This window comes from Schistocerca americana, chromosome 9 (genome assembly GCF_021461395.2).
Source record: "Schistocerca americana isolate TAMUIC-IGC-003095 chromosome 9, iqSchAmer2.1, whole genome shotgun sequence".
In the NCBI taxonomy this organism is placed as follows: Eukaryota; Metazoa; Arthropoda; class Insecta; order Orthoptera; family Acrididae; genus Schistocerca; species Schistocerca americana.
Window position 1 is genome coordinate 179,562,631 of NC_060127.1, and position 12,445 is coordinate 179,575,075.

At 39.6% G+C, this 12,445-nt stretch overlaps 1 protein-coding gene across 1 annotated transcript in view; it reads left to right on the forward strand.

Moving 5' to 3' along the window:
* LOC124551118 (sensory neuron membrane protein 1-like) overlaps positions 1-12,445 on the forward strand; it is a 291,988-nt gene that overhangs the window by 261,097 nt on the left and 18,446 nt on the right. Inside the window, exon 9 of the mRNA XM_047126065.1 lies at positions 7,495-7,620. Coding sequence (XP_046982021.1) covers positions 7,495-7,620 — 126 coding nt within the window. The remainder of the gene's footprint in view (positions 1-7,494; positions 7,621-12,445) is intronic.

Genomic DNA, 12,445 nt, shown 5'->3' on the forward strand with positions numbered 1-12,445 from the left:
AGTTTAAGGTTGAAAGTTTTAGAAATGTTCAGTATATATAAATAACGTCTTGTACGCCAGTTACGAAACAACAATTTGAAAAGATCAAGAACAAGCTCACTTTTTTAAAAACTGCTACCCAGAATTCGGTGCACTTTAGCTAGAATCGCTGACGTTGTCGAGAGCGTGGAATAAGTCGGACTGGTATCAGTAACCACTGATGGTTTAGCTGACTTTTTCTTCTGAGCCCGTGCTCGTACGAATTGTCGTCTCTAGATGGGTGTCGAGGTTTCTGGTTGTTTGTAGAAAGGCACACATGAGCTCACTATTCCAGTGTGCTATACGCTAATCTCAATGCAGAGCAGTACCGCTCTTGACCACCGAGTGGTACCAGTTTCCTTTCGCAGGACATTATTTCCGGTAAGGACTTTGCTGGTAGTATAAGTCAGTGAAATGGTAAATGAATTTTTAAAATGTAAATATTCGTCTATGAGAATCTTAAATCTCATAAAGTTCTTCACCGATTGCTTTTCAATTTTCGCACAACGTTGCATCCGCATGCACATGTGTATTTATATACCTACTAGAGGGACATCTTTTAATCTATATATAAACATATAATATACACTCCTGGAAATGGAAAAAAAGAACACATTGACACCGGTGTATCAGACCCACCATACTTGCTCCGGACACTGCGAGAGGGCTGTACAAGCAATGATCACACGCACGGCACGGCGGACACACCAGGAACCGCGGTGTTGGCCGTCGAATGGCGCTAGCTGCGCAGCATTTGTGCACCGCCGCCGTCAGTGTCAGCCAGTTTGCCGTGGCATACGGAGCTCCATCGCAGTCTTTAACACTGGTAGCATGCCGCGACAGCGTGGACGTGAACCGTATGTGCAGTTGACGGACTTTGAGCGAGGGCGTATAGTGGGCATGCGGGAGGCCGGGTGGACGTACCGCCGAATTGCTCAACACGTGGGGCGTGAGGTCTACACAGTACATCGATGTTGTCGCCAGTGGTCGGCGGAAGGTGCACGTGCCCGTCGACCTGGGACCGGACCGCAGCGACGCACGGATGCACGCCAAGACCGTAGGATCCTACGCAGTGCCGTAGGGGACCGCACCGCCACTTCCCAGCAAATTAGGGACACTGTTGCTCCTGGGGTATCGGCGAGGACCATTCGCAACCGTCTCCATGAAGCTGGGCTACGGTCCCGCACACCGTTAGGCCGTCTTCCGCTCACGCCCCAACATCGTGCAGCCCGCCTCCAGTGGTGTCACGACAGGCGTGAATGGAGGGACGAATGGAGACGTGTCGTCTTCAGCGATGAGAGTCGCTTCTGTCTTGGTGCCAATGATGGTCGTATGCGTGTTTGGCGCCGTGCAGGTGAGCGCCACAATCAAGACTGCGTACGACCGAGGCACACAGGGCCAACACCCGGCATCATGGTGTGGGGAGCGATCTCCTACACTGGCCGTACACCACTGGTGATCGTCGAGGGGACACTGAATAGTGCACGGTACATCCAAACCGTCATCGAACCCATCGTTCTACCATTCCTAGACCGGCAAGGGAACTTGCTGTTCCAACAGGACAATGCACGTCCGCATGTATCCCCTGCCACCCAACGTGCTCTAGAAGGTGTAAGTCAACTACCCTGGCCAGAAAGATCTCCGGATCTGTCCCCCATTGAACATGTTTGGGACTGGATGAAGCATTGTCTCACGCGGTCTGCACGTCCAGCACGAACGCTGGTCCAACTGAGGCGCCAGGTGGAAATGGCATGGCAAGCCGTTCCACAGGACTACATCCAGCATCTCTACGATCGTCTCCATGGGAGAATAGCAGCCTGCATTGCTGCGAAAGGTGGATATACACGGTACTAGTGCCGACATTGTGCATGCTCTGTTGCCTGTGTCTATGTGCCTGTGGTTCTGTCAGTGTGATCATGTGATGTATCTGACCCCAGGAATGTGTCAATAAAGTTTCCCCTTCCTGGGACAATGAATTGTCGGTGTTCTTATTTCAATTTCCAGGAGTGTAGAAAGAAGAAGCATTATTACTGAAAATGTCATAAAGTACTTGGCCGATTTATTTCAAATATAAAGGGAAAAAGTTGTATCCATAAATGTCGAGAGTTACTTGACCAATTTCACTAACGGCTCCATCAGCGTTGCCAACCCCAGAAGATAAAATTATGGCATTTTGTATTTAAAATTATCGTTTTCTATCTAAAATTATCGGATATTCATAATCAAAAAAAAAAAAAAAAAAAAAAAAAACAATAATGCTGATAATATTAAATACACAATATTTGTTTTCAATCGCGAATGGCAAAGTCTTCTCATCTTTTAAAATTTTTATCCACAAAACCTCCTAATTACGAACCAAAACGACTCTAATAGCGATGCTAAGTACTAAAAATACGTTCAGAACCAGATAAACTCGGAAGTGTCCAAAGCATCACAGATTTTATGCAACGAAAATTCACTAACATCGACCGAAAAGTAGCACTGTGTACGTAATATAATTAAAAATAATAATATAACTAAACTCACCCTAATAAGCATCGTTGTCGAACTCCACATCGGCGAAATCGGCGTCACTATCCCGATGGGATTCCTTCTTCTTAGCATAAATGTTCGACGTGTTCATTGATGCAATCATTGCACTGGTTGGTTCGACCTGTACACAATTCTTCACACGCTGGAAAGTGAGCATTACTGCGTTGACTGTACCCGAATGTAACTTATTTCTCAATGGTGTCTTCACTAGATTCATTTTTGAAAAGACCCGCTCACAATCAGCACTAGAATGTGGTAAAACTAATATATATAGCACAAAGATTCCTATTTGGAGTAACTCATGGTTACCATGAAGGTCCCTAGCGTTCTTTATGAACACCCACCATTCGTCCAACTTTTTAGACCGTAGATTTTCGGGAAATTCTGCATGTGGCAATGCTCTCCACTGATCATCAGTCATTTGCATAAGCCTTTTGTCTTTTGGAGAAATCCTCTGAACCGACTTTATAAGTGGAACAAGCGTTGACGGCCTTGCAGCACTTTCTGACAATGCTAATTCTGGTGTTAACCAACTCAAGATTTTTAGGACAGAATTGTTGAAATCATACCGCTTTTTTATCTCACAACAAGATACTATAAGAAACTGTTGCACTCTGTAGTAGAAATCAGTCACTTTAGATTTTTGTGAGATGTTTTCAGATTGGCTCATGAAATCCATCACACCTACACCTAAATACGAGTACATTTGCGTATAAGGCACAAGTTGGGCTGGGTTTGCTGGATCTATGTCTGTCAAATCAGTTTTATTGATATAATCAGGAGACATAGAGCAGAGAAGGATTTCTTTGTACGTTTTGCACATTCTATCATGCAAAGAGCAAATTACTAATTTCTCGTTTTGAAAATATTGATTCAGAGACACAAATGTCGGTAGAATCCACTCGAGAAATATAAAAAATACACGTACAAAGTTGTTCCTGAATGCCTTTGCTAACTGTTCAGCTTCATACAGTCTTTCTTCTTCCCACTTGCAAGTGAAAAATAATTGCAATGCATTCCAATGTTATAGAGTACGTGAAACAACAGTTAACAATGATAACCATCTTGTTTGAGACAGGTGCAGTATCTTGTGAGGTTCGACATTACAAAACTGTTGGAATTCCACAAACTGGGCTATTCTTTTTGAACTATGCTTAAAGAATGAATATGTATCCCTTGCTGTGTCTTCACATAGTCTTGGTAATTGTTTGCAAGCCTCACTTGCCCATAGGTGCAATGAATGACATATACATTTCTGTATAAAAGTTCCAGGAAAATCTCTAATTATTCGACTAGCAACAGAATTATCTTTACCCACCATTGTGTTGCACCCGTCCGAAGCAAATCCTACTAAATTTTCAGGAGGAATATTATGTACTAACAAGGCTTTACGTACGAGATCTTAGCAGTGGCACCTTCATGAGCAGCCTCTGCATTTTTCTCGTCAAACAGCTGTAACAACTGCCAAAATTTAGTATGTATTTTGGAGCTATCTTCATCTAAATACCGCACACAAATAAACAAATTTTTCGTAGCGGAAATGTCGGTACATTAATCAATTATGAAACTGAACTTTTGTCTCCGTAAAACTTCATTCAGTTCATTCAAATGACATTTACCTATGACATTCTTTATCACCCCTGTGGCTTTTGTTCCACCCAACTGCAAGTTCTCAACTATTTTAGAATCGGGAAAGGCACTTTTAATTACATGTGTTAAGTGATTGGCTGTATTAATAGAGGTGTTATGTTCTGCCAAAAACCCACAAAGCAATATTTCAGTCCTCTTGCCCTGCTTATCAAATGTATCAGACGATTTTGATAGTGATGAAAAGTCAAGTTTCTTTTGTAGAGGCCCGACACATTTTACGGCACTTAAGTGTTTTTTCCCTTTAGCGTGATTTTTCACTACAGTCAACTCAGCACTGAATTCACATCTACAAACTTTACACCGAGCTTTATATGCATCATCGCTAACAGGTTGTAGCCAATCCTTGAAAGAAAAATCAGTCAACCATTCCTTTCTGAACTTTTGTTTCAAACGTTTTAGTTTCAACTCACCACGCAGCCTCAGTTTCTTCTGTGGGGTCCGCGGAGAATCTACATCACTGTTGTCACTTTCCGTTATTTATATTTGAGTACACTACTACAGTATTTATTTAAAGAACACCACACTTTAATTTCCCTTAAGAACAAAAAATTAATATTCTTTTAAGAGCACAAAGACAACAACCCGTGCATTCAAGTCCCAATTTCACCAGCAACTGATGACGATGGCCTAGCCATAATAGCCCAATATTGTTGTGAAACAATATTTGTTAGGCGGTAAGGGTATTCCCCGGAAGCGAATATACAGTGTTAAGAGTCGTTGGACTATTGCGGGGAGTGAACGAGAGAAAAAGAGGAAATTGCTTATATTGAATGGAGTGTGGACTTAAATATATGAAAGCAGATTATTACCGTATGAAACTACTACAAGTATCAATTTATTATCATTTTAAACCTTCACAAAAATTATCGTAGATTCCGCAATAATCAGTAATGTACTATCGTACATATATCGTGATCATGTTGTAATTATCGTATATTGTGATAATTTATCGTATGGTTGGCAACGCTGGGCTCTGTGGACATAGGTTACATATATTTTTTTAAACAACAAAAGTGACTACGAGAAATAAAATTATGTGCTGGTCTGCCGATGTTCGATTTTGTTTCTTTTCTCGCAATCAGTTTTGACTATAAAACCAGAGCATCTATCCACCTGAAATATTGTGTCTCCCATACATACTCTTTCTCATTATAAATATTTTTAAATACGTGACTGTATATACAACAATGTGCTGTTTTGATTTCGCAGTCAGCTTTCACAGATATCAGAAATGTCATATTTATAACTTGTATCTTATTATGAGAACAATGGAATCTGAATTTGCAATAACAATAAACAAAGCTCCAAATTAGATAGAGGGGGAGGAGTATCTCGACAGACAAGGGGAGGAAAGGGGGAGAAAATGGAGGAAGAGAGAGGCAAGGAGGAGATGGGCAGAGAGCTGGTGCGAAAGGTGATGGTCAGAGTGGTGGGTGATGATGAGATGGCCAAAGAGAAAGGATATGGAGATAGATACAGAGAGGGAGAGAAGGAAATTAGGACGTATTTGAAATTCCCAAACATATTCAGCAACTGCGAAGCATTGCCGAGTTCGACAGTAATAATTATAAAATTCGCGTGTTTGTGTTTTAATGAGTCGGTAAAAATAGGCAATAGCATCGATATACGAAAGAAATCAATGTATTCCACCATAATTTCAAAAATGCATGGACGACAGACAAACAGTTCACCCTTGGTTATAAGATTAAATGTAATAAATACTTGTATGTGCTGTTTAAAGAGCCATGTCAGATAATAATTAATTGTGCGTTGGTTTGTTTATCGCTACAGAACAAGGCAGACGATGTTTGCGGATACTCTGTCAGAACTTGAATATAGCCGAAGTCAGTGCTGCTAACATAAAACCTGTGTCACTCGAAGGCACGCGTCGATTCTGTACGCACCTTCCGTTTCTCTGACTGTCGTTGACACGCACTGCCAATCTTCACATCAGACAGCTTTCATTCCGCCTAATGTCTATTGTTCGAACGTGAAGCTACCTATACGTCATAGTGAATGAATCTTTGCTCAATTATTAGTTAACATGTTGTTAATTTTTGCATAACTCACTTACCCATACAAAATATGTTTGTCAAACAGAATTGACGGTAAAAGGCAGTGCCAGCAACGTAAAAATTACCTTTATGTTGCAAAATTGAAAATGTAATTGAAGAATACCGTTGTTACGAACATCGAACGATAACAGTTGATCAGTGGAATCTTAATCTGGAATCTCATTTTCATTATCCTTTGCTTATAAAACGCGATTGATGTTTTACTTGATTTATATTAAGATATCGTCATGTGTAAGATACTCGCTGCGTGAATCGAGGCATTTTCACCCCCTTGTCAGTTGTGAGGATGTAGTTACTTCCACACCCTGTTTCTAAAAAAGAGTGTAAAACCAAATGCTATAGTGTTTTCTCATTTGGTTTCGTGGGCTTAGTTCATACAATGTGTTCTCGACCAAAAATAATATTTCACTACAGATGATAAGCGGTTACATCAGTAAATGTTAGGCATAATTAAAACAAAAAAGACACGAAGAGCGAAGATTTTAATTGTGTCCGTAACCCTTCACTTAGAGTAACCCGACAAATATTCCAGCACCCAAAAATTGACATTGCTGAAAAAAAGGTAATAGTAACAATAATATTTGCTTAGACAATGATGTGGTTTGTCTGCGGTAGTTTTTAATATCTGTTTTAATATGTCGAATCATCGGCTAAAAAAAAGAAAAAAATAGAATTTTACACCTTTAACATTAACTAACGAAATTTCCTAATAACAATCTTTCATGATTTTTGTTGTTGTTGTTGTTGTTGCTGTTGCTGCTGCTGCTGCCGCTGCTGTGATCTTCAGTTCGAAGGCTGGTTCGATGCAATTTCCCGCGCTACTCTGTCCTGTATAAGCCTCTCTTTCTCCGAATCTACATCCTTCCGAAGCAGCTTACTGTACTCATTTCGGTCAGCCTCTACAATTTTTTCCTCGTAGGCTTCTATAAAACATAAAGAGCTAAGTTTTCATTCATTTACGTAAAAATAAAGAAGCATTTTCGGTACTGGAAGGACTTGATTGCTTGTTAAAGACAGCATATATTTTTAAGAATGAATAAAAATACATTTGCATGAATACTTCTTTCGATTGTGAAAGCCCCAACAACACAAAAAACGTTAAAATAATTTTTACTCAAAATTGTAATACACTAGCAAATTAAGGGTTAATAGTCTGGTCACAATTGAATGTGTACTTATGTCATTACTTATGTCAGCTCTTTGCTCTCTTGTGTTGCAGACGACAGGGTCACCCATGGAGGCCCGTAAGAGGCTGCAGTTCAACATGTTCCTCCACAAGATCAACAAAATAGACCTACTGGCCAACGTGCCCTATGCTTTGATGCCACTCATCTGGGTCGAGGAGGTAAGTCACGACAAACGGTGTGAACATGCTCATTCGTAACTAAAAAGTCAGGAATTACGTTGTATTTATTATAATGTTAAGAAAATGTTGTATGTACAGATAGTGAGAGTCTAATTAAGTCACACCCTGGGTTTCCCTTGCCTGAAGATAAAGTCCTTAGAATAGACGTCTTCCACCGATATTATTCAAAATATGCGTATGTATTCGCGAAACGTTAAAACCATCTTAACATGAACGTTTTCTGATGCTGCGACGCTGAGGAATGCCAGTGTAACCGTGTGCAAAAGACCATAGTTATCCAGGGTCAGTTAAATATGACACGTACCACACCCACATGACTTTTATATTAACTGACTCTATAGGTGGACACCTATACCGAGAGAAAGATATGAATACACAGTTTATTGTTTGCTCAGGAATTTAAAAGGTGTGATCTGGACATAAAACTAAAAAATAAATGTGGTTGGGGCTCTGAACGAAGACTTGGCAACACAGGAAGACTACACGTAATAAGAGTACAAAAGTTCAGATATCTGGGGGTCACTTTGATTGCAGTGGGTACAAGTCAAAAATATGTGCCCCATAAAGTTTGACTATGAAAATCCATAGCAAGACGTAACTCAATGTGGAAAACGACAGAAAAAAGGAAAGAAACATATAGTGGCCATTTGTGCAGAATACTGCCTTCTATGGATCACAATTATGAGTTCTCAGCAACTGCATTCAAGAATAAACAGCCAAGGAAATGGTTTTTTGGAGAAATGCTCCACAGGGACGTTACCGCACAAAATTAGGCTGATGAAAATTAAGGTAGAAATGTGAATTGAAAACATCTTTTGCGGTGCCAGACAAGAAAAGTAATTACCATGGTAAGGACACATGAGGTTACTAGAGGAAAGGCTGTCGCACATGCATAATTAATGGATACCTGTTCAGAGAAAGATATTTGGTAGAGCAAATAATACTCGTAGATACATATGACTTTTTTCAACATAGGAACCACATAACCCTACTGGGAGCACAGCCACATATGAAAAATAGAAGGAAAAACTTCAACAGCCAAGATCGCTATTTATAATTTATTTTTGATATCGGTTTCGGCTAATATAAACTGTCATCACCGGATCTGATGCAAATACACCTCAATATCTCTCCATCATACGTACAATACTCCGAGTCAAGTCGCAACACGTCACTCCAGGAGCGTGAAGAAAATGACACATCGGCATGTCAACAGTAAACCAAGATGAACATAAAATATCATGCATATTGCACCGACTGTACAAGCTCATAATCACACAATAGATGAAAGGAAGCTCAAGAAGATGGATTGATATGTTTCTGCAGAAGATCCAATGATGGCAGCTTAGATTTACATCTACATCTACTGCATGGGGGCTTAATTAAATATAATGAAAATATTTTTAGTTTTTAGTAACTGTATGTCCGATTACGCAAGTCTCGTAAACGGTTGGCCCTGACTAGAATTATTACGCTATCTGACTGCAAGGAACAATGTAAGAAAATTTTCGTAAACACAGTTAATTAATTAAGACCCCAGCAACTATAAAAATCTACGAAACCAATGAGCACAAGAGTAACTGTTCTGTATGTGGAGTGTGACTCAACGTACGCATCTGGCACGGTTCTTTTCCAACAAGACAAGAATTCTTAAATACCAACTATACTGACGTGACAAAGAAATTTAGAAAAACTACAATTACGCAAAAAAATCACAATTACACTCTAATCCAAGAACACAAGCCAGATGCTTTGTTGACTGAACCTGTAGTGACACATTATTTCAGATACACAACTAATAAAGGAACATTATAAATTTTACCTTCATATATATTGACGAAATGCACTCATTACAATAACATCTGCTATCTCTCCCATCAAATAACTGCATAAGACATGGAACAACACTCTTTACTACAACATATCCCTCCGATTTCACGACAAGCAGTGCCCACTAGCACATCTCGGTACGAACTCTTAACACACACTGTCCTCTCCGATGTCACAACAAGCACTGTCCTCTACGAGCTCTCTACTACCACTGACTTCCACGAACTCTCAACAAGCACTGACTGCTACGAACTCTAAACACGCACTGTGGAGGCGGCTTAATAGTACTCTTTGGCGCACTCTCTGGCGCAGTGGCACAGTGTAGCCACCTTTCATATGCCCCTCCTCCACAGGCCAGAATTTGATGGTATTTTTGCCAGCATTGGTGGTGAAAATACCACCAAATTCGTCCAAAAAAAAAAAAATACAGACAAAAATAAAAGATAATATTAATACCTAAATATCACATAATTAGTTAAAAATTTTGGCTTTGCACTGACCTTTCAATAACCTAATATCTAAAATACAGTAGGCAATACAAATTTTGTCATACATGTGGCTTTACATAATAGTTTACACAATATACAAAAAATCAGTTTATACAAATGTTCACATAAAATGCTTTCCATGATTAGTTTATACAAAAGAAAGACACCAACAGGTAACATCTTTTCAGTAGAAGCAGTCCATCAGTGGCACCCATTAAAGTTTAGCAGGTACACCCAGCAACAAATCACATTAGTTCAGTAGAAGCAATCCATCAGAGGTACCCAGCAATGTTAAGCAGGTGCAGACACCAACAAGTGACTTCATTTCAGTAGGAGTAGTCCATCAGTTGCACCCAGCAATGTTGAGATCAGGTGCAGACACCAACAAGTGACACCATTTCAGTAGAAGCAGTCCATTAGTGGCATCAGCAATGTTGATCAGGTGCACACAGCAACAGGGGACATCTTTTCAGTAGAAGCAGTCCATCAGTGGCACCCAGCAATGTTGAGTTGGTGCAGACAGCAACCAGTGACTTCATTTCAGTAAAAACAGTTCATCAGTTGCACCCAGCAATGTTGAGTAGGTGCAGACAGCAACAAGTGACACCATTTCAGTAGGAGTAGTCCATCAGTTGCACCCAGCAATGTTGAGCAGGTGCAGACAGCAACAAGTGACATTATTTCAGTAGAAGCAGTTCCATCTGTGGCACCCAGTAAAGTTCAAGAGGTACACACAGCAACAAGTCACATTAGTTCAGTAGAGGCAATCCATCAGAGGTACCCAGCAATGTTGAGTAGGTGCAGACAGCAACAAGTGACTTCATTTCAGTAAAAACAGTTCATCAGTTGCACCCAGCAATGTTGAGCAGGTGCAAACAGCAACAAGTGACTTCATTTCAGTAGAAACAGTTCATCAGTTGCACCCAGCAATGTTGAGTGCAGGTGCAGACACCAACAAGTGACACCATTTCAGTAGAAGCAGTCCATCAGTGGCACCCAGCAATATTGAGTAGGTGTAAACAGCAAAAAGTCACATCTCTCAGTTGAAGCAGTTCCATAAAATTCACTAGCACTGATCACACTGTTCATCAGAGTTTATGAGCAGAAATTAAACATGTCCTAGTGGCACCAATCATGTAGAAAAGGTACAGGTAACAGTCCATAATTTTTTTTTTACAATCACTGATCACACAGTTCATCAGCAGAAATGAAACACGACCAAATGTCACACATCATGTTGAAAAAGTGCAGGTAACAGTTCAGAATATTTATCTTCACTAATCAGACAGTTCAGGCATGAACAATAGTTTGAATGCACATACAAATGCTTTTACAGTAACATACAAATCATAACAAACACACAAATGATATCAGATAATTATCCTATTAACTATTACAATACACAAATACCAGTAAACCTATAATATTCATGGGTGTCAGTGCAAGCCACTACAAACAAATAAAATAATATTAGTAAAGGAAAACACACAGAATATGAAATACAGTAAGCAATATTAACTATTACAATACACAAATACCAGTAAACCTATAATATTTATGGGTGTCAGTGCAAGCCACTACAAACAAATAAAATAATATTTAGGAGATAGGTGGGTAGGATTAGTAAAGGAAAACACACAAAACACACTCACGCATCTCTCATCCACATTAAATACTACTGTGTAATTGAATAGTGTTAATTGTGTAACTGAAATTCTGTCTAAATCTGATGTTCATCATGTGTATCAAGTAGTACTGGCAGCAATGTATAACAGTCAATAATAGTTAAGTCAACGTCATAGTCATCATGTCAAGACCAATGTTTGCCAAGCCAGATCAAAATGTACTGTTGTTGAACAACTGTCAGTGAGCCAAGATATGCAATTACTTCCTCTCTCCAAAAAAAAGTATATACTGCTTAGTGATTTAACAAAGTGTGTGTATAGACTATCTTCCTTCTATTTTAGTGTTCTAGTCTGCTATCTTCATCCTCCTTGTTCCATAAGACCAACAAAAAAAATATGCTCCTCACTTACTTTACCTCTTATACACCAAAACTCCAATAATCATCAACTTAATCTCAATAATACCTCAATAATACCTCTTCAATACGTCTTATCATCAATATCATTTACCTTACCTCTCATCAACTTCATATAATCTCTATACCTCAATAATACGTCGATAAATGTGAACCTTATTGCCAATATCATCTCACTTCCAACACAACTCTTTCCTCTAGTCAGTCTCCTCGAACAAGTACAGATAAAATCCTAATGCAACTTCAATTCAGCATCCCATACAATCCGAAGACACAGTGTCAACACACAACCTCTGTGTAATCCATCTGACCCAAATTTTCTACTCATTATCACATAATCTCAATACGTCACTAATACTTCTTCAATACGTCGATACATAATGCAACTTCAATTCAGTATCCCATACAATCCGAAGACACAGTGTCCACACACAACCTCTGTGTA